Source organism: Lathyrus oleraceus, chromosome 5, assembly GCF_024323335.1.
Source record: "Lathyrus oleraceus cultivar Zhongwan6 chromosome 5, CAAS_Psat_ZW6_1.0, whole genome shotgun sequence".
Taxonomy (NCBI): Eukaryota; Viridiplantae; Streptophyta; class Magnoliopsida; order Fabales; family Fabaceae; genus Lathyrus; species Lathyrus oleraceus.
This window is the reverse complement of record NC_066583.1, coordinates 75,168,770-75,192,207: the sequence shown is the minus strand read 5'-3', so window position 1 is coordinate 75,192,207 and position 23,438 is coordinate 75,168,770. Positions and strand designations below refer to the sequence as shown.

The following is a 23,438-nucleotide window of genomic DNA, read 5'->3' as shown; positions in this document are numbered from 1 at the left end:
GCCTCCTCCCTAAAGAAAACTTTTAAGGACTTGAGTTAGCTTTGCGATGACCTTCTTCGATGCTTTATAGAAGGAAAAAAGGAACATGTACCTTTAATATCGAAGTAATAAAAAGATCGAATTCATAGGGACTCCCTATTTTGCTATTGTTGATGTTTAATGTCTTATATGAATGATCTTATCACTATAACCCCATGATGAATTAACAGTTATAGTCGATCCCTCACGAAATAACTCACTCACCACTATTCGAGACTTTCTATCTCTAGTCCTCCAGCGTAAGCAGGGTTAGACGATGTACAAAATGTTAACTCTTTATGCCATTACTCGGGGTCTCCTATTCCTATTCAACCAATGTAAGCACAACAATTGTCCTAGGTCCAACAGATTGAATAATGGTTAGTATTTTATATATGCCCAAAATTAATTTAAAAGAGTATCTCACATAAAAAAAATTAAAAACAATAAACAATTGAATGACATTATAGATCAAAAGATTCATAGAAAGTCAAATCAACATAGAATCCAACAATATTGAAATAGGTTCATCATAACACAATATAACCTAGAAGAGTTTAGCTACTCATAATTCAGATATCAATACAAAAAGTGATAAATAAAAATAAGATATGAATTTCTCTTGAAGTAATGACCTCCAATGACTTCAAATGCCTAAAAATCACCGTTGATGCTCTCCAATTCGTGTTTTTATCTCCAATTTTCATCACTCTTATCAAAGTGCAAAAATTCCCCTTAAAAAGAGCTTCGAATGGACCAGACGCATCAGAAAAAACCCAAAAAAGGGATCATCGCACGCGTGATGACTTGCATCGTGCGGGATGCAGCTTTTATGGTCCTATCGCGCGATGATACATGTGATTATTTCCGAAGTTGCACTTTTTTTTTCTCTTTTTCCACTAAGTCCACAATCTTCACACGTAGCTATTTTTTCCTCATTCTTTGGTCTTTCTTCTTTATTTTGACTTGTCTTTCACTTGTTTTGATCAGATTCTTCGATTAAATTTATGTAATGACGGACTGTCATCAAAATGCAATAATTATAGATGGAAAATTACAATAGGGTCATGCAGGCCCGACCCTGTGCAAGTGCAACAAGTGTTGTAGCACAAAGCCCCAAACTTTAGAAGACCCCAAATTTTGAAATTTTTATTTTTTTCATAAATATTAATAAAAATAAATAAAATGTTATTAAAAAAACTCAATAATTAAAAAATGTTATGATAAAAACTCATTACATACAAAAATCTAGATTGATCAAAATTCAAAATAGTTATAATTAAATTTATTTTTAACTAATACATAATTGTATTTTTGATATATTTTTTTAATTATTATAATTATATTTTTAAAAATTTTTGGGCCTATCTTTAAAATTAGAACGGAGCCTCCGAAATGACCGGGGCGGCCCTGGGTCATGAAATTAGCTCTCTAAACTTGTTTTATTAAGGGTAAACAATAATTTTGGTAGGAGTTATTTTTTATATATTAAAAGTAGATAGTTGATAAGGAGTACTTTAGTAAAAATATAATTATTTCTCTTTTATTTATTCATTTTTTTAATCTGTGTAAAATTGTGATTTTTTTAAATAACCATTATTTTAAAAAACAATACCAAAATAACACACTTTTCAAATTAATTACCAATATAACCACTTTTCAAACAAAAAAATTATCCGTGTAAAGTAGGCGTCATACCAAATGACGCATCCATTAGGTAGTTGAACTAAGGCGTCATGCTTAGTGGCTTATGCATGCAGCTCAAGCCAATGCAATTGATGCATGCTTTGGGATATTTCATTATGACGTCATTGCATGTGGCACATGCATGGATGCATAGTGCATGTGTCACTCCATGTGGGTACTGAGTTTTTATCACCTCTATAAATACAACATCACCTACCATTGTTTTTCACACATCTTCTTACAATCTCTTTTCATTTTTCTTCAACCTCTTTCTATTTTTCTTCAAGATGTCTTCATATATGTGTCCTTATATCCCAAGAGAAATAGTGATTTAATTTATTCGGCAATAAAGTCTCCGATGAAGATCCGACTATGGAATATAGAGACGTTCGAACATCTTAACATGACCTTGATCCGTTGGTTAGATGGAGACATTGCATAGAGTGAAAAAATCAAAAGAATTCAAAGGTTTGATACCACACTCAACCAAAATGGAGAAATTCGTTTCTGGGTGAAGGTTAAAACTGACAGAGATGTTCACATGATGATGTATAGTTCTCACAAAATTATTTTGATGGTTGTAATTGCATAATTATATTGTTTAGTTGTTGTATTTGTTTGTGATGTTGTTTAATTGTTATAGTTGTTTGCGATGTTGTTTAATTGTTGTAGTTGTTTGTGGTGTTGTTTAATTATTGTGGTTGTTTGTGTTGTTGTTTAATTGTTGTTTAAATTATTGTTTAGTTGTTGTTTTCAAGTTATTGTAACTAAATGTTATGATATTTATGAAATAAAAGTTGTTTTTAATATAAAACAAAAGGGTTACATTTAAAATTATGTTGTTGTGCTTGGTCCAACACTGGGACAGTTTGTACAATTATGTTCAGGTTGGCGACATGAACTACATAATTTCACCATTTTGTTCTCCGTATCCATTTTGGTTCAAATACTTATGTTGTTTGGGAGATCCTTTTTCTTTCTTCGTATTATTTCATTGTACCAAAGTATGCCCTCTTGATATGCAGGCCAATAATCCTTTTTTGCTTCCACCAAAAAGATAATGATGTAAACATTGCATAGGTTTATGACTTTGTAAACGAAGGATAGTAAGTTAGAAGGATCCTGTTGAACCTTTGAACATGGCATTATGACATGTGAGCATGGCATACAAAAGGCTTGGAACTTTCCGCAGTCGCACCAACCTCTATCTAGTTCCACTCAATAGTGTCCCTACGGTCTGCCTTCATTGTGAGCCATTGACTCAGTAACACTAAACCAACCTTTAGTATGCTCAAACATTGTGAGCACATGTGTGTTAGCTTTGGCAGCTTTCTCCTTAATGAATTGCATTGAAGCATCACTGAACAACTTCCCGGATTGTAACACTGAACTCCATTTGGAACGTCTAATCTCAAACAACGCCCCTAACCTAAAATAGGTTGCTTGCACTAAAGAGGTTATTGGTAAGTTTCATATGCCTTTGAAGACAGAGTTCATTCATTCCACGAAATTTGTTGTCATGTGACCCTGTTGTTGACCGTTGTCGTATGCCCTGGTCCACTTCTCAAATGGAATATTGTCGATCCACCTTACTGAATCTGCATTTAACAATCTGATGACTTTGCGGTAGTGTTTGAAGGAAGGTTATGTTAATGCATACCCTATGTTGACAACCTTCTTCCGCACCGTCTTGTCTTTGATCTCCCGCATGAAATTTTGAGCGATATGTCTAATGCAGTAGACATGTGTCGAAGGAGGATCCTGCCAACCGTTATCAATGTTTTTATAGGCACTCACAATTGATGGATGTCTGTATGATATCAAACATAAGTTAGGTTGAGGAGCAACGTGTAATCGAAGATTTTTTATAAAAAAACTCCACCCACCAGCAATCTCCCTTTCAACCAGTGCAAAGGCGATTGGAAAAATGTTGTTGTTGTCATCTTGTGCCACTGCCATGAGTAGCGTTCCTTTATATTTCTCGTACAACCATGTTCCATCAATTTGTATAATAAGTCTATAGAAAGAAAAAGCTTTATGCATGGTTCATACGCCCATAAGAGTCAGTGGAATATGCCATTTCCACTAACACAAGTTCCGTTTAAGGTATATGCCGACAACATTTCCAAATTGACAATAGTCCCTGAAGCATAATGCTTAAGTGCCACCAAGTATTTCAGAAGTTCTTTATACGATTCCTCTCAATTTCTGAATACTGTTTCAACTGCCTTAGTCTTAGCTATCCATGCCTTCTTTTATGATGAAGTATAATTGTATTGTGTAATGATATGTGAGATTATTGTACTCACCTTTAACGACGGATTGTCGTTAATGACAATAAAAAATTCATCGCATATTAACCGGGAGCTGAGTTTACGATGGTCATGCATTGGGTTGGTGATTATGCAAGTGTGAGATGGACCCGTAAAACCTATCTCCCAAGAATCACTCCTCTTCCGGTAAGATGCTGACAACCGGAACAGATAGAGCTTATTACGAAAATAGATCTTATACCTCATTATATTAGTTCGATCAACCCTATAATCAGCTGATAATCCCATGTGATACTTTTTAATGGCTCTGACACAATCTTCTTTTGTTCGAAATTTGTCTCATTCTTTTAATGATCCTTGATTTTACACATAAGGATTGTGAAATATATTTGAAGAAGGTTCATCTGCACCCAAATTCAAGCTTGTCATATTTGAGGTGGACAATATACATGACTACCTGGTAATGGCTCTTGCTGGTGGTCGATAGTTTCATCGTTCACCATTTCATCAACCAATATCTTGTCTTCTTCTTCCTCTTTAACAACATTGACTTCAACTTGTTCGTCGTCGTCAGTTTCACAAAACACTTGTGACAGATCAACTAACCAAGACAACTAGTTTTGTTATTGTAAAATATATAACTAAATATCGTTGAACCCATAATGTTCATGAGTGGGAAACATATTATGAACATCGTCACCGTCTCAAATCTTCAGCTGATAAAACTTAACTTGGTTGTCTGCAAAAAATAACGGGTTTTCGTAGATGGTTTGTCCCACCTGACTACACTGCAATTTCTTTTCTATTCTTTGTTTCAAATGTGAAAAATTTGATCGTCTATTTATTATAAACAGAGTAACTTCTATGCTAAGAAAACTTCAACCGTATAACTCACATTCAAATATTTCACCATCGGTATGAGCATTGATCATGTATTTTGGCGATGAAGTCGTTTTTGTAAGATACAATGTAAGTTTAGTGTACTGGTTGTAACAACATAGTGTGAATTGCGTCTTAGTTGTATCAGCATGCAGTTAAATAGGGATGAGGATGGATTTCCAAAAATCAAGGTATACGTCATAGGGTATGGCACATGCTCTATTGTTTTAACTAAGGCGCCATTTTCAATGGCTTCTACCTTTGCATGCATGGGTCTATGGTTCGGACTACAAGGAATCTTGCATGCATGACCCTATTACACAGCCTACAACGAATCTCTGCCATAATTCCCTGCATGATTCCCTTATAAGATTCCCTTACAGGATTCTCTTCATGATTCTCTTCCCTAAGAGGCGCCCTACCCAATGGCACATGCTTTAAAAAGACAACATATGTGCCATACCCAATGGCGCATGCTTTAAAAATCACATGCAAAAAAACATCACGTGAATGTGTCATTCCCATCTATAAATACTGATGTATTTATCAGCATTTCCATCAAACACACTCAACCTATCTACCTTGTCTGCAACATACACTCAACCTACCCACTTTGTCAACAACAGATACTCAAAAGCATTCAAAGCAATGTCTCTACTAACCGTGGATGGTGAACATCGAGGAACTATCGAAAATATTGCCACATTTGTAAGTTATTATTTATTAGTACTGTAACTTATTTAACTTCTCTAATACTACAGTTTATTACTTATTTCTTATTTATCTTTTGTTAGGACCTAAAGAGATTTCGATGTCGTGTACATGAATATGTACCACACGACCCTTTGATAGAACCGTATTTACGAGCAGACAGTTTTGGCAATCTACTCAATATAGTCTCATACTTAGTTGATTACAAATTTATTCTTGCTTTGGTAGAAATATGGAGACACGAGACCCACACATTTCACCTTCCATTCAGTGAATGTACTATCACACTAGAGGATGTTTACATGTTGTTGGATCTACCTATCGATGGTAAAGCCGTAGATGATAAAGTTAACTAAGATAACTCTATATGCGAAGAATTGTTGAGTGCCCCTTTGTGTGAAGACACAACTACAAAACAAACTTAGGGTCAATCTAGGGGCCAAGGTATTAATTTAAAATATCTTAAACAACATTATTCAAGTATAACAATTAACAAAAAATCAACTGGGTATGAAAAGATAATTAAAGCTCGTTGCTATATTATGATTCTATTTGGTAATTTTTCATTTCCTGAAAGTACTAGTAATACGGTAAATATTATGTATTTGTCGTTGTTACGGAACATAAATAAAGTAGGCGCGTATAATTTGGCTTCAACTATTTTGTCCCATATACATAGTTCGTTGTGTAAAAATACAAAAAAAAAACACTTGTACGTTTTATTCTTACGCCTATTTGCTATAAGTATGTGGTACTTTATACTTAAATCTTCAAATTTGTTATACTTTATACTACAACCGACTGTAACTAATATATTTTCAATCTTTTCGTTCTAGGTGGTCAGTTCTGGGGACAAACTACAACAAGTGTCTCAAACATGTTGTAGTAGTTTATTGCAATTCTTTTAGACCACATTGGACCAGATGATGTATTACTACTAAACAACTCTACTTTTGATTTTAAAAAATTATGAAATTACAAATCTTCTAATCATGTAAATTTCTTATACAGTTTATCTAGAGGCCGTATTTGGATCTTGACCATCAGGTTAACCACAATGATGTTGCAGTTTGGACAACAAAAACACCAATCATCTGGTTTACTACTGTGGAGATGCACCAGAGTGACAGTGTGAAACTGCAGTTCGACATACAACAATAAATTCCAGAACCTCCGACGTGTTTGGGAGATTGGCATCAACAAAGAGTCGATGACCAATGAGATTATTCCGATTGGAGAGACTTCGCTAAAGAGATGTGTCGTCATTAGAGGAATCGACGAAAACACATCTTAAGCGAACCAATCATACATGGTGCTAAACCTACTCAACATTATATGGCTTGGTTAGGTCGGCTACAACGCCACAGTTTGTGTCTGAGCCAAGGTATATGATTGATCCACACCAACGAGCTTCACCATCATACGTCCAACAACAAATCCTCACCCAACAACCAACCTCACACCATTACCAAACCCAAGAACAATGTCAACCCACCCAAACCCAACGCCCAACCTCACACCGTCACCATACCATATACACCTAACCTCGCAACCAATACGTGCCACACACAAAAACACAAAACCAAGAACCAAACCCATACCACTAACAACCATACACATCCACCACATCTGTCTATAACCCCGATAATTCATATGATTCCACCTCATCCCACCATTGTCCCCCCACCAATGAACACCCAAACATTCCACTGCCACAACACCTAACCATTGTTTGACTTTCTTACACCACATGAACCATTGTTTCGTTTCCAAAATGATTAAATGTCCCAATTCAGGACAACCATACCGTCCACTCACAACCCAACTACGATAACATGGGCACCGAACTCAATTACGGCAGCACCGTTGGCGGCAATCCCCAACTATTAGGGATAAATGGTGGCAAATTTGTCAAATACCGATGAACCTTCTGCAGGACCTTCACACCAACCACCATTGCATCATGTCAACACTCAGACCCCAAACACCTCAAGGAAATCGTGGGAGACCTCGACGGCAGACAAATGCATCGAGATGTGGAACAAGGGGACATTTCGATCAGGCGAGTCATTAATTTTCTTGTCAATTATTGTGTATTTTAGCTTTATAACATAATATTATTAATTACTTTCCATTTTTTTTATTTCAATTTTTTAAAATTATAAGTTAAATTTTTTATAAAAATAAAAATAAAATAAAATAAAAGATGCATCACTTGCAATGACGCATGCTCTTAATGACATAATGCGTGCGCCAATTGCATTGACTTGAAATGCATGCAAGAGCCATTAAACATGACGTCTTAGTTCAACTACCTAAATGATGCACCATTTGGTATGACGCATACTTTACACGAATATTTTTTTTGTTTGAAAAATAATTATACTGATAATTAATTTAAAAAATATGTTATTTTAGTATTACTTTTTAAAAATAATGATTATTTTAAAAAAAATTATAAAATTATTAATTGAATTTATTAACATGATCCATCCATATGACACAAGAGTTGTATGAGTGACTGAAAACTACGCATCCATGATACCTTTTCAGTTGTCACATGACATTCCCCATCCTAACCAAACCAAACAAAACAAAACTCTCTCTATTTTCTCTTTTCTCTCTCTAGTCTCTCTCTAACACTAAATTAGCAAATAATAATAATAATAATAAAAAAAAATGTTATTGTTCATTCTTTGCTTTTAATTTTTCCAGAAAACTCAAAGCACTTTTGTATCCCCTGCAACTGAAACCAGCTCCAATTTCCCCTCCAAACATCACAAAAACAAATTCTCTGCTCCACTATCATTCATTCAATCACAAAATCTTCAGGTAACGCTTTCCAATTTTGTTCAGACATTCGCGTTTTCTCATTTCTACATACCTTTGATTTCTCGTTAATTTTCCTCTCTCGAAATTCTAGGGTTCTTCTTTTGATTTACCTAATTTCATTTCCCGGAATACTTATTTTATTATTGTAGAATGAGTAGACCGATAACCCGGAGCAAAAATAAAAGACTAAAACATGATGATGATGGTGTTTGTGCTAGTGAAATATGGAGGTACTTTCAGTTTTTTTGTAGTATGTGAATTGAAATGTAGTTTTATTACTTTTTTTATGTATTGGTATATGTTATATATGTTATATATAATGTTCAATTTGTGTAGGAAAATTCACGAAACCGGTGAGGTTACGGAGGATGATGTTAATCAATTGTATATGATTTGGAAACCGGTTTGTTCAGGCTGCCGTGTTAATACGAAAGATAACCCGAATTGCTTTTGTGCATTGGTTCCACCTTTAAATGGAGCTAGGAAGTCTGGCTTATGGGAGAAGGTGTCGGATTTTGTTGAAAGTCTTGGCCCTGATCCAAACAAGGATCTCCGTGCTTCTGATGATTCTCCTGCAGGTTTAACGAATCTCGGGGCAACGTGTTATGCTAATGGAATACTGCAATGCTTGTATATGAATAAATTGTTTCGAGAAGGGATATTTTCTGTGGAGCCGGATGTTTTAAGGCAACAGCCAGTGTTAGATCAATTAGCTCGACTTTTTGCGCAGTTGCAAGGTAGTAAGTTGGCTTTTGTAGATTCTTCTCCTTTTGTGAAAACATTGGAGTTAGATAATGGAGTTCAGCAGGATAGCCATGAGTTCTTGACATTGCTTCTGTCATTGCTTGAGCGTTGTCTCACTCATTCCAAAGTTCCAAAGGCAAGAACAATAGTTCAAGATCTTTTCCGTGGAAGTGTGTCTCATGTGACAACGTATGAATCATTGAATCTGAGCAACTTTTTCGCTAATAAACAATCATTTTCTCTATATAATATTCTTAGTTTTTATAGCCTGTTATAGATTTTTCAAATATCCAATAGTTTCTTATTTTATATCTGACTCCTCTTACTACTACTACTACTACTACCCGCAAGAGATATTCAAAAACAGGCCTAAAGAACAATTACCAATAATGCAGAGTTACTGATCCATAATATGGTTGTTTAGTTACTGCTGTTGTCAGATCTTCCCACATAATGTGCACTGAGTATATTTTCTCAGAAGGGTTATTTTTCATATTGCCAACATTGATTTTGATTATATTCTGTAATAATAAGGATGTTAAATGCTTCAATTCTTTGTTGATGGAACTGGACTTTTTTTCTTAACTGGTCAGAACTCAAAAGGAACTGTAGTAATATTTATGTCAAAATTATCTAAATTATCTTTATATTGTACAATCTACTTTCATATTAGATGTATGTGTGACCAGCAGTATCTATGTATATGACTAATACACATCTCTTCTATTTATACGACTTATTATGCAGGTGCTCGCAATGTGGAAGAGACTCTGAAGCTTCTTCCAAAACGGAAGATTTCTATGAGTTGGAGTTGAATGTCAAGGGATTGAAAAGTTTAGACGAGAGCCTGGATGATTACCTAACTGTTGAAGAGCTTCATGGAGACAATCAATATTTTTGTGAGTCATGCAACACAAGAGTTGATGCTACTCGCAGCATCAAGCTTTGCACCCTACCTGATGTACTTAATTTTCAACTTAAACGTTGTGTCTTTCTTCCAAAGGTATTCTGATTGACTTCATAATTAATTTCCATATTTTGTTATAGTTATAATGGGCAGGGTACTAATAAGTGGCATACATTTTGTTGGTGGTGTTTACTTTGTTTTACTTTAGTGTCTGTTGTTTTGTATGGATATATAAGAGACATAGTCATCATAAGAAAGAAAGGAATAAGTATTAGATGAAAAGTAATGTGGCGTTCACCATCACCATAAATATTATATGAAGAAAAAAATAGATGGATTGGAAAATTGCCTTTCTATTGATTATCTTCACTTCACAAGTGCGCTTCAAAAATCACTGTAATGGTTTAATGGACCATTCACGCATTAAATACCTATGTCATTATGTGTCCCACATTGGATGAAATATGACTTAAAAATGTGTTTTTATAAGTGGTTGGTGGTCCTCATCTTACAAACTAATATTGTGAGGTTGAGTTAGACCCAACCCAAATTCTAAAAACGAGTGCTCATTTCTGACCTTTCAGAACTTGGAGTTCCTCTCTACCAAAGTGCACTTCTAGAATGCGCTCTCATTTTCCTGACAAATTTTGCTATCCTTGCTGATGAACACTGTATAGTTTTCTTCAATAAACCAAACATTGTATTCTAAATTCCTTGAGAGAGTGAGCAATGCAAGAAACCAAGAATCTTGATTTGTTTTTTTTTGTTCCCTTTTTGGTTTTGATTATGCTTTTCTGTATTTTGTAGTTTCCTTCGGAGGGATATCTTATCCTTTGCTCTTGGGTTTTTCTCTTTCTGTTCTCTAATAATTTTTTTTTTCTTTACAATCAAATCAAATGAAAGAGAGAAATTATTTTAATGGTAATAAACATCATATAATGCTTGATTCAGTTTGCAAAACCTTTATGGTGCTTGATTAGTCTTACATTTGTTCATTCTATTTGAAGTAGTGATCATGTAGGGTGACTTTCTTAAGAGAGAAAGAAACTATCTCAATAGTTACACACTTTTCTGCGAGTAATGTAAAAGTACAACTATGCTTGTTTTGCACATCTACCCTCTATTTTGAAAAATTACACTCATCACCAGACGAATCAGCACGTCATACTTTGTCTAATTTAATTCAAACAGGCCTTTCAGGGGCAGTTTCTCTCCAAGACTCTTAATATCTTCAGCAGCTAGTTTTGAATCCCTACTATCAACTTTGTGGCTTAAAAAGATGATATGGAAAGTTTAGATGAAGTTATGAAACCAGTATTAAGAGTGTTCAAATGTTTGAATCAGAATTTTATTTTATCCTCCAAAAGAGTCCCAAAGTTGACTGTATTAGTAGGTGTTTAAAAAGTTAGCTGTTGGTGGAGAGAAAAAAATTCTTGGGAAGCTTGTTCATAATTGCTTATAACAATAACATTTTCATTTACATTGAGTGAAATCAAGTTTACAAAATGTTCAACTCTCAAGAGAGGGAAATGTAATATATTATATACCCCTTTTTCATATATGGTGTAAAGTTTGATTTCCTGGACCACTAGTTGTATTCTTACGAGTGTGCTTCTCTATTTATCTATTTGTGTTTGCAGACTACTACAAAAAAGAAAATTACTTCTGCATTTTCATTTCCTGTGCAACTTGATATGCGGCATAGACTGTATGAGTTGTCTCAGTTTGATTTGGTATATGACTTGTCAGCTGTACTGATTCACAAGGGAACCGGTGTTAATAGTGGCCATTACATCGCTCACATCAAGGACAAAATTACGGGGCAGTGGTGGGAATTTGATGATGAACATGTTACTAATTTGGGTAACCATCCATTTGGCGAAGGATCTTCTAGTTCTACTACTAAATCCGTTGCAACTGATGCAACTCACTCAGACTGCTCTGAAGCAAGGATAGCTGAAAATAATGAAAACGGTTTAAACACCGCTCATTCACAATCTTCACTTATAGAGGCATTTTCTTCTTGTGATGCTTACATGCTGATGTACCATCTTAACAATACAAAAAATATAAGTGAAAATGGGGGTATAGTTTGCGGTGCTAGCCATAGAGAAATAGGAGGTGTTGTAGCTAGTGCACGAGATGGCGTTTGTCTTCCTTCTCATCTTTTTGATGAAATTCAAAATTTAAATGCCTCATATCTCGATGCTTGTCAAAAATACAGTCATGGGAAAGAGTTAGAATTGAATCGTATTACTGAAAGGAGACAAGAAGTTCGATCTGTGTTAGCTGAAGCTCCTGTTCCACCATTAGAGCGACCATTTAATTGGATTTCTAGCGACTGGCTTCGCCAGTGGGCTGACAACATTATTCCAACGTTAGTGCATATTTTTGTACAATATTATATTGGTCACAAACACTTCAATGTTTTTTAAGTAGCGTGTGACTAGATCGTTTCCTTGTCGTAACTTGAGGGTTCCTTTTTGTCAATTATTTGTGTAAGGTGAATTGATGTTTATTTATAAGTTTTTTACTCTGCAATGTATATGCAGTTCTATTGACAACACAGTCATCCAATGTTTACATGGGAAAGTCCCAGTTTCAAAGGTTACCTCAATAAAGCGACTATCTGCCAAAGCATGGGAAAAGTTGTTTTCCAAGGTCACTTTTGTTTGTTTGCTTTAATTAATATGTTTGGATTATCAATTGTCTTCTTCTTGTATTATGTCATTCATTGTTTGTGGATTTCTATTAATGTATTTATACTTAACGATTTTAACTAAACTTAGTGCAAGTTATGACAATGTATTTATCTTTCAGCATATTTTTCCATGTTTTGCTAGAAATTACTGATAGGAAAGATGAAGCAAAAACTTAACGGATGGAGCTGTTTCAAATCTAATGTTCTATAGGTGAAAGTACTTTAGAAATTGAGGGAGTAATTTGTTTTGATCATGAAGTACTGCCTGTTTCTTTGCGGTGTTTGTCATTAAGAAAATTGGAGTCATACGGGAGCCTGGTCTAAGAGAACTTGTCTTTGTGAAGTATTTGGATAGTGTTTTTTTTTTCTTTCTGTTAGGAGAATGCAGCGCACTAGTCTGAATCAATCAGTATCTAACAAAAAGGATAGGAAATTCATGCACTTCTAAGAGATTTAAACATTCATGTTTTTTTATGGATTATTTGATTTGTATATCTCTTCCACATTCATGATTCTCTATTGCTACTTCATGTATTCCATTTTCCCAACACACTATTCATGACATGTTCCCTTTATTGGGTTGCAAAATTCAGTATGGTGGGATGCCAACACTGTCTCATGAAGATTATTGTCGGGATTGTCTGATACACGGGGCTCAGACAGTGGTATCAGCTGACACGTATCGGGGTAGAAGAGAATCATTGAAGTCACTTGCACGGGATGTTCTTGATGGGAACTGTCCAGATGGAAAGTATTTCATATCCAGACCATGGTATGACAACAAATCTTCTCTCACGGCCTTCATGCTTCCAATGATAAGGAATGTGACAAGTGTTCTATTTCCTGTAACTGGGAACAGTTAAATATCTTGACCAACTGACCTGGTTATAAATAATTCTGCAACCTGTTCTGATTAGCTTCAATTTCCTTCCATTTTTTCATCTCACTATACTGATGAGTATATTTTTAGAATTTGTTTTGCTGATGAGGAAATTTTTTAAGGTTGCAGCAGTGGTGGAAAAGAAAAGTCCTTGATGCTCCATCTGAAGCTGATGCTGGACTAACAGCAGCAATTAGTTGTCCACATGGTCTATTGATGCCTGAGCAAGCTCCTGGTGCTAAACGGGTGCTTATTCCTGAGACTTTTTGGCTCTTCTTATATGAAGATGCTATTTGTGTAAAACCTGATGATGCTTTAGGTGGCCCAATTCTTCCTTCAGGTTCTATAGAGTGTTCCCAATGCATTACTGAATTATCTGAAGCAGCATGCTTGGAGGATTCTTTGAGGTTATTTCATTTGTAATTGCCATTAATATAGAGCTAATATAGAGTATAGACACCTTTTAAGGTGATTTCTGCATTTATACTGCAGATCAGTTAAACAAAAGCAGCGCCAGAATCATGAGAAATTATTCCATGCTAAAAGTATGCCTCTCTCTGCGGATTACAAATATTTCTTGCTGCCTTCTTCATGGATTTCGAAATGGAGAAATTACATCAGTCCATCATTCAAGAATCCAGATATACCTGAAACTTTAGACGGGTTAATTGATTCACTGATGTGTGAAAAGGTACATTTGTTATTTTATTCTGCAATTTGGTCTTGTTTTGCATTTGAGTCGTTGCTACATGTTTAATTTGCTTTAGCTACTGCGCAAATGATTCTGATTGCTGTTTGGCAAAACTAAAATGAAATTTTGGTATGCAACTGTTAGAAAAGGTATATCATGAAGAGGAAATCGATACAAATTTTGACCCATAGTATATGGGGAGGCTGTATGATAGGATAAGCTTATCCTATTAACTTATTCTATCTATCTTACTCACTTGTTAAAAAATAACCTGGAACCGAGGACTAGGTTAGAAATCATTATCATAAGATATATATTCTTCTCCTCTCCCTCTTGTTTGTGACCCTCTCTTCCCTTTTCTCTCCATCCCTTCACCAACAGCACCCAATGCCACCTACCATCAACTACTTACAGTGCGCCTATCACCTCCACCACTGCCTGATACCCTCCACCACCTTGCATCCTCTACCATTGCCACCCCAACACCTTTTGCCACCACTACTGCTTCTCAACACCCACCACCAACCGCTGACACCATTCACCACTGCCACTGAATATAAGGGTAGTGCTGTCCTTTGAAAATAATATATATCAATTCCTACCATTATCTGGTCCACCTCAAACACGAGATAGGATAACATGTTCGGTCTGATTGATTATCTATTTGATAGGATAAGAATTTTACCAGGCTGATATCAGAGATATTATGATTAAACAAAATTTTAGATTAAACTACCTTACTCAGCATTGTGAAATTCCTTCTTATAGTTAATCCTGTCCAAACTACAAAATACACACCATTAATGCCTCCCAACCCTCGACCTATGTAATGTATAATACATAACTGCTAGCTGACTGTTCTACATTACTTTCCAGTGGCAGAGTTCTACATGAATGCACCTTACATCCAAATAAGTGGTTTATTGGATTTGAGTCCTATTATACTTTAATTTTTCACTGTCTTTATCCTATTTTCACCACCAAACAAGCCTATCCCACATGTGTTAGTGACTTGTGTAGCAGAGCTCATTGATCAACTAAACATGATTGTGTGTGCATATTCAATATCTATATAGCATTTCAATTCTTTCTTCATTATTTAATCCCCAGAATTTTTTTATGATGAATTTTGTATCTGTTGTATCAGCACTCACAACTTGTTGAAAGACCTCCTCAACTGGTTTTCAGACGGGGTGCTATAATCCAGAGAGAATCTTCTGTAAGTCGGTTAGGAAAAGAAAAGAAAAAAATGTTCTGTACTCATGATCTGTATGTCAATGCAGGCATCAATCACATGTCAATTTCTCTATGGCAAACTAGTTCACCTGTTTTACTATATGCTTAGAATCCCTAAAAAATAAACAAGTAAATTATGAATTCTTGATATCCATTTGCTCTTTCACTTTGATTCTTCCTTCTTAATTTCACATGTTGAGGGGTGTAGTTTTAGTTCTTTTATGTTAATTTGTTGCCTCTCAAATTTCCATTTCCCTTTTGTGGGTTACAGGCAGGTGGCTTAACTATCATATCTGAGAATGATTGGATATGCTTTTGTGAAGAATGGGGTGGTACCAAGACCAAAGGTATATCTGCAACAATTGCACACATAAATGATTCAGAGAACTTTTTGACTGGGTCCAGTGACACGATGTTGATATGCGAAGATCAGTTACAGACAGGGGATAAAGTGAAAAATGAAAATGGAACTGGAAGTGAACAAATTTTGATCAAGACTTGTCCCGAGGTAATCTAAAACTCTTATGTTACTGGTCCTATCCTAGTTTTTTTGAAAGCCATGTCATTGGTTTTTCTGCTTTACATCCTCTTTCATTTTCAGCATGTGCACAGTATATATTTTGGTTCTATGGTGAATGTTGCTTAATGAATGCATCACATTTTGAAAAAGGTGATTCTCAGTCTGGATCTAACTTGACTGACAAATTATTGACCTCGGGTGAATAATGTAGTTATGTAACTGAAGTTTGAAAGCAGTCTGTTTTTTATTCAGCTGACTAAATATTACGATCTTTTCAACTTTCATCTATTGGATTGTATATATCAACTTTCATTTCAACTATTATTTCTTTTCCTTTCAATGTTCAGGTTTGTGAAAGTTGCATTGGAGAAAAAGAAAGCTGTGAATTAATGCATAAACTTAACTATTGCAATGAGGACATATGTGTAATTCTTGTACGCGGTAAGGAGGTACCTAAATCAATCTTGGAGGCCTCAAAAGGATTAACTGAAACAGATCGGCGGGTTTCCAAGCGCTCCCGGAAGACTAAAAATGGGAATTCAGCTAGTCTAAAAGTTTCTGCTTCAACATCACTATACCAGTTGAAGATGATGATATGGGAATCTTTTGGGGTAAGTAAACTCTATGTTGTATGCATATGCCTCAGTTCATTTTAATTGTCTTCTCAAGCACATATTTAAAATGACCAAGCTCTTTAACACTTTCGGCTTATATGCATATTATTACATTGGAAAAATTGTAATAAAAACATTAAAAAGGTATTATTACCTTCACAGATTATATTAGTATACACATGAATCGACACTTCGTAGGTGTTTACTTTCACTTTTATCAGTTAAATTTTGTTGTTATTGATAATAGCCAGTCAAGTGAAATTTCTTGAGTTAGAGAGGTATCATCTTCAGCATTAATGATAATCAGTGAATTGCTATGCTAGAGTACAAAGCATCATGATGTCTAAATCTCTTTTCATCAATCTTATCAATGATAGTTGTACTCCCAGGTTGTCAAGGAAAACCAGATACTACATAAAGCTGATAGGGTAATTGATATTGATGATGAGAGTGCTACCCTTGCAGATGCAAATATATTTGCCGGAGATCAAATTATAGTGAGGGATTCTGAGATACATGAGAATCGAGATATTGCTGGTAAGCTATTTGGTAGCCACCATAATGGTGGTAGAATCACTTTATGTTATAGCCATAGACGTAATGAAGTACATGTAATCTTTTATATTCCCCTAAGCAAATGCTAAGATGCATAAAGTCAAAAATGAATTGTATTCATTTTTTGCAGATGAGCTCTGCAGTGATAAGATGGATCTCCAGCATACCGAGGAAGGTTTTCGTGGAACACTTCTTACAGCAAACATTTCATCCCAGGTTGTTTAAGAAATGCGCTTTCAATAGGCGATATATTTCTGATATCTTTTTGCTGGTGTATATACATATAAAGAAAAATCAGTTGAGTGAAGAAAAAAATAGTTCTGTAATTACAACCATGTAAATCAATATGTCTGGTGCTGTCTTACTGTTGAGCACCACTTGTCCTCCTAAAGCCTAGAAAAAGGCAAATTTTGGAATGTATTTTGCTACTTAATTAAATACTAGTGGAACACACTTTTAGGTGCACAAATATGGTTTTTAAAAGAGTATTTAAATTAAATACAAGAGTGAGGGGGGTAAAGGTTTGAAAACAAGCAGAGAAAAATTGGAACTGTTCTACATCATATATGTACTATGAAGGGAACATTGTGAAGAAAAATAAATTAACATTGTTTACTTGATTTTTTATAAGCAACTTTTAGTTGAGGATATTTATGTTAGTATTTTGCAGTTGTCAAAGCCATTTTAGAAAACAGCTATAACTTTGAAGTTAGATTTATAATTTTAGTTATGTGACACTGATATGTTTGTTTACTTGGATTTAATTCTTAAACAGAAATTAGTCCCCCCCAAAAAACATAAATAGAAAATGTTTTCAAACTGGTCTCTCCACACATGAATACTATCTATATGAAACAGTTAAATACAAGACATTATCTAGTTTATTTACTTTCTCTAAGTTTTTTTATACGGATTAAGGAATGCAATAATATTGTCGTAAAACATTGTATTTTTGTTAAATTAATTTTATTATTGTGTTGGAAGTAGTGTATATAATAATAATTAAATGATAGAATTGAAAAAATAACCATCATTTCTACATTAAAAAGTGAAGTTAATATTCATTTTGAAATATCTTTTTTAAAATGACAATAATTTTAAGACAAAATCTTTTTTAAAATGACAATAATTTTAAGACGGTGACTATATTTTTAAATTGTGACACAGAAATTAGTGAATTAATAAGGCAGTAGGACACCTGTTACATACAACACATTCTTTCTTAATTCTTTTCATAGAAATTCAAATAGAATATTTCATAAGTTTTGATGTTAATTTTATTAATATCTATTTCATAAGTTTTGATGTTAATTTTATTAATATCTATTTAATATGGAGATACACTTTTGGACTCGACACATTTTTTTACCATTGTATTTTGTAGGTAGGATATCTCTATTTTATTATAAATTAATATAAAAATTACATAAGTACCTTTGAACACTATGGCATAAGACCTTCCATCTTTCTCATTTTTATCAAAGTTTATTCTAAACCAAAAAAATATCAAAGTTTATTCTAAACCAAAAAAAAATGTGTGCATGAGAAATCTCATTTCCACCGTTTTTCAACCTTTTTAAACTTTGTACTGCATTGTGTCTAATCCAAATTTTTTCTTAATCTCTATTTGAGTTCATTCATTTCGAGAGCTTCCACTTCTCATATTTGGTAAAAAATTTATTTTCTTACTTTTATTTATTTGTGACGTATGCATTACTAAATAGATTGTTTAAGGTGCATTTTGTAGTAGTTACACTTATAATACGTGATTTATTGAGGCATACATTGACATATTTTTTTTTTATGTTTAGAGCATAAAGCATGTTGGGTTTATGCGTTGTCTGCTATTTCAAAAAAATGCGAAAATGCACTTTTGTATTTTGTTTGAATTTGATTTTTCTGAATTATAGACGTGTACTTTCATATTTTATTTGCATTGTTTGATTTTGCATGTCTGTCATCCAGGTTTGAGTTTTTTTTTATTATATTAGAATTTTTTTGATTTAATTATAGGTAAAATGGATGATAATTTGTGAAAAAGATGTTTATCATATATCTTAATTTAATTTTGATGAAAACAAAAGATTTAAGGTTGAAGTGTATCTAAATCAAACATCAAGATTGAACATCCATTATGCCACTTAAATTTGAATTTATTCTGTTTTTCGTAAATTGTGCAAGTTGGAACTATTGTAATTCGCGCATGTTTGAACTAGTATTTAAATTTGAATTTATTCTATTTTTCGAAAGATTGAAACCTCCGTAATTAGCTTATTTCCGTTACTATTTAAAATTTAAAAAACACTTTTCAAATTCGGTATCTGTATAACCGATTTAAGAAATGCTGTACATAATGCAAAATTGTGTTTTTTCATGATCCAATGTCATTCTAAACTATTGCAAACCATGAAAATGTCTCAAACTTTTGCATCGATTCATAAAGGTTTCTTAAGATGTATTTAAGACAAAATACATTAGCTTTTAAATTACTTCTTTCATACAAAATTCACATACAATTCAAAAAAATTCAAAGTGTTTATACATCATAAAACAATAAAACTTTGTGCGTAACGTTTCATATCATTGAAAAGTTTCATTCAAAATTATGAACACTTAAGATTCATATACTATTGAATTGTACGTTGAAAGAGAAGATCAACTGTCTATTGAAATTGATTCAAGAATAATTTCATATATTCAAATTTGTTCAAGTGTTATAATTGATCAACAAGTGTATGGTGAATTAATTTGTAAAGAAAGTGTGTGGTGAATTAATTTGTAAAGAAAGTGTGTATTTTCTAAAAGTGTTTACAAATAGAAAGTGGTATATCTTATGTTTGTGCCGTAAAAGGTCATTTAATTTGGAGACATTCAAAGTCCATCATAATGTTGATATTTGTGAAAATGTCCTTTGGGTTGAGTTGATTCAAAGTTCACCATAGGCTTGGTGTTTATGTTAGAAGATTGTAAGAGAGGTCTTGGTGTAAGACTTGTACAAAGATCTAACATATTAGAAAATCTTTTAAGGTGTGAATTGACTACATATACCCTTAAGTTGAAAATGAGGACTAGGATAAATCTTGCGTGTCTTTTACTTTTCTGCATTTTGTTCTAAGTTCATTAATGTTTTTCCCGAAAAATAAAAAGAAAAGAACATCTGAGAATAACGAGAAAAATTGATAAAATCGAGTTCACCCCTCTTAGATTGTACTCTGTAGTTGCAATTGGAATCTGAGCAGATTAAGACAACTTGCTCCTAGATCCGGGATAAAATAACTTTTGTAAAACCTTAGGAAAAAGATCAAATATTAATAGACCATCAAATTTTATTGGTGAATGCCATAATATTTGGAAGATTAGAATGCAAATCTTTCTAGAAGCACAGGTGTAGAAGTATGAGATGCGGTAAAAAAATGGTCATTTCATTTCTACTACAATTATTAATGGTGCAAGTCAACCAAAATCCGAAGAAGAATGGAATGAAGAAGACAACAAAAAATTTCTACATGAAAAAAGGCTAAAAAATTTATTGCATCCGCTTTAGGGATTGACAATTTTTTCCGGGTGTTTAATTGCAAAACAGAAAATGAAATATGAGAAATCTTTAAATTCAACAACAAGAAGGATAACAAGTCATGAAGAGCATATATCGCTTGAAAGACAATGATATGCGTATAAATTTTAAAAATGAAGAACAAGCACATCTATCTTTCATGGTTTCACATCACTCCGATGATGATGATAATGACGTCAGTGATTTTGACTCAATTAATACACCTTTTTATGATGAATTACATGATGCTTTTAATGATTTGTATGATGAATGTATAAAGCTTTCTAAAGTAAATGCTAAGAAAAAGAAAATTATTTCTTCTTTAGAAAGTAAATCTAATGACATGTAAGAATAAAATTAAAGCAAAATTTGACATTCATGCTAGTTCTTTAACACGTAATAAATGTGTTTGTCTTGAAACTAAAATTATTTATCTAAATCAAATAATTTTCAAATATGAAAAGGACAAAATTATTTGGATAATGTTCTAAGTAATCAAAGATGCGTGAATGATAAAAGTGGTATATGATTTTCTAAAATTGAAAATTCTAGTCAAATCAAAAAGATTATATCTTTGTCAAATCTAACAATACTTGTAACAATGTTCAATTTAGAAAAATATGTTAGAATGCTCATCCTAGAAAGACATATAACAATAATTACTTCTATAGTCATAAAAAGACGCCTAACATGATACATACTTGTTGTTATTGCAATTGTAAAGGTCATACTCATAATGCTTGCTACATAAGAAACTTTGATATCATAATGGGGAGTATGTGTGGGTAATGAAAAGAACTAACCCAAAAGGACCCAAAGAATACTGGGTACTAAGAAAATTGTATTGATTGTTTCTTGTAGCTACATGGAAACCATGTGCTAAAATTTTAAAATAAGGATTGGTTGTTTAAGATACAATAAAATCATATGATACAGTAAGATTAAAGTTACAAAATTTGGTTGAAGATAAACTGAAAAGATTGGAATTTTTAAAGAGCATCAATATTGATATCAACATTGACATCAAATCATTGTGAAGAAGATAAATACTTTTATATTTGTTGTATCATTTTCCCTATATTGTATATTTTTTGGATTTTACTCTTTTTTTTATAATGTCAAAAAAGGGGAGAATATGTATGGTTGTTTTTATTTATTTTTACGGGTACCAAGGACAAAACATGAATTGCAAAATAAACAGAGAGATATACAAGATATGGGGAGTATCAAGTGTCAAGCAAAAACTTCTCATCCATATATTTTGTCATCATAAAAAGGGAGAGATTATGAAGAAGATGTTCATCATCTCACAATTAAAAATAACACTTTTAACGTCACACACGAAAGAGATGTAACCTTGGTTACCGAGGCAACATGAAAAGAGGCCACTTAACACCTCAGTTAATGAAAAATCGATCAGATAAAGTTATCTGATCATGGGTTCGAACCCCACCATCTGCATTTTTATTATTTACAAAGCTTGATGAGGTAATAACCCTATATTAGGTAATAACCCTATATTATTACGTCGATTTTATTTAAAAACTGATGGATGATTTTTTTAAAATATTTTCTTTTGTAACTGAATTACAGAACCATATCACAAACCTTATAATTTTACAACAAAACTAAATCAAATGATTAACCAACAAAAGAAATTATCAAAAATGGAAAGTCTTGTAGGCTGTCCAAAAGCTCTATGCTAAGATTTGTCACTGATCGTTAAACACCTATAATTTGAACAAAATTTTAAATCAATTAGGATAATCAACAACAACATTAAATCTTTAGTAAAAGGAATAAAAAAAGATTAAAATGAATAATTATAAATTACTAAGTGATATAAAATATTTACTTACTAGTTTTTCCACATTCCCTCTTTATGATCACAACGAGTAACATGCACATCATCTGAATCATTTTCTTAAGATGATTGACATACATGTGTTACGAAACAAGGGGTCTCGTAGTTAAAATCTTGATTTTCATCAGGAAGATATTTTCCTTGAAGTACAATTGATCATCTAGTGTTAGAAGGATCAGTGATATAAAAACTTGTTTTGCTTGGGTTGCGATGATGAATGGTTTGTTCTTATATGTTTCCTTTCAAAGATCAACCCGTGTGAATCCTAATTTATCGGTTTCTACACAGTGTTACTTTCAATCCACTTGCACTTAAATAAAGGCACTTGTGAAGGTATGCTTCTCAAGTGTTTTGATGACGACAAGATTCTACAAAGCAAGAATGGATTGACAAAAAGAAATGGCTCAAAGACTTATAAAGCAAAGGCAAGTTTCATATTATGTCAAGTCTTGAAGAAATTCTTATGGATTGATCATGAATGATAAGGTATATAACGTTTAACCTTTCTAATGAGTATACGAGTGTTCAAGTCCTCACACATTCATATCATGTTTGTTTAATATGTTTTGATGCATCTTGCCAAAGTTTTTCTCTTTGGAAAATAACTATTTTTGCATTCTGCAGAGCTGTTAATCGATTAACAGTATTGTGCTAATCGATTAACAAGCTAAAATTTTCAAATCTTTTGCACGATACAAGGGTGTAATTGATTAACCACTTTTGGTTAACCGATTACCACTGTACCAGTGCCTGAAAAAATTGCATTTTTTCATT

At 33.3% G+C, this 23,438-nt stretch overlaps 1 protein-coding gene across 1 annotated transcript; it reads left to right on the top strand.

Annotated features, from left to right (window-relative positions):
• Nucleotides 1-8,127: 8,127 nt before the first annotated feature.
• Nucleotides 8,128-17,862, top strand: LOC127085890 (ubiquitin carboxyl-terminal hydrolase 26). The gene is made up of 14 exons (XM_051026451.1): nucleotides 8,128-8,399; nucleotides 8,549-8,629; nucleotides 8,736-9,332; nucleotides 9,891-10,146; nucleotides 11,691-12,427; nucleotides 12,603-12,711; nucleotides 13,345-13,523; nucleotides 13,754-14,038; nucleotides 14,124-14,322; nucleotides 15,470-15,541; nucleotides 15,830-16,066; nucleotides 16,426-16,689; nucleotides 17,082-17,229; nucleotides 17,378-17,862. The coding sequence occupies exons 2-14, from the start codon at nucleotides 8,550-8,552 to the stop codon at nucleotides 17,470-17,472; spliced, it is 3,258 nt and encodes a 1,085-aa protein (XP_050882408.1). The 5' UTR covers nucleotides 8,128-8,399; nucleotide 8,549; the 3' UTR covers nucleotides 17,473-17,862.
• Nucleotides 17,863-23,438: the final 5,576 nt, after the last annotated feature.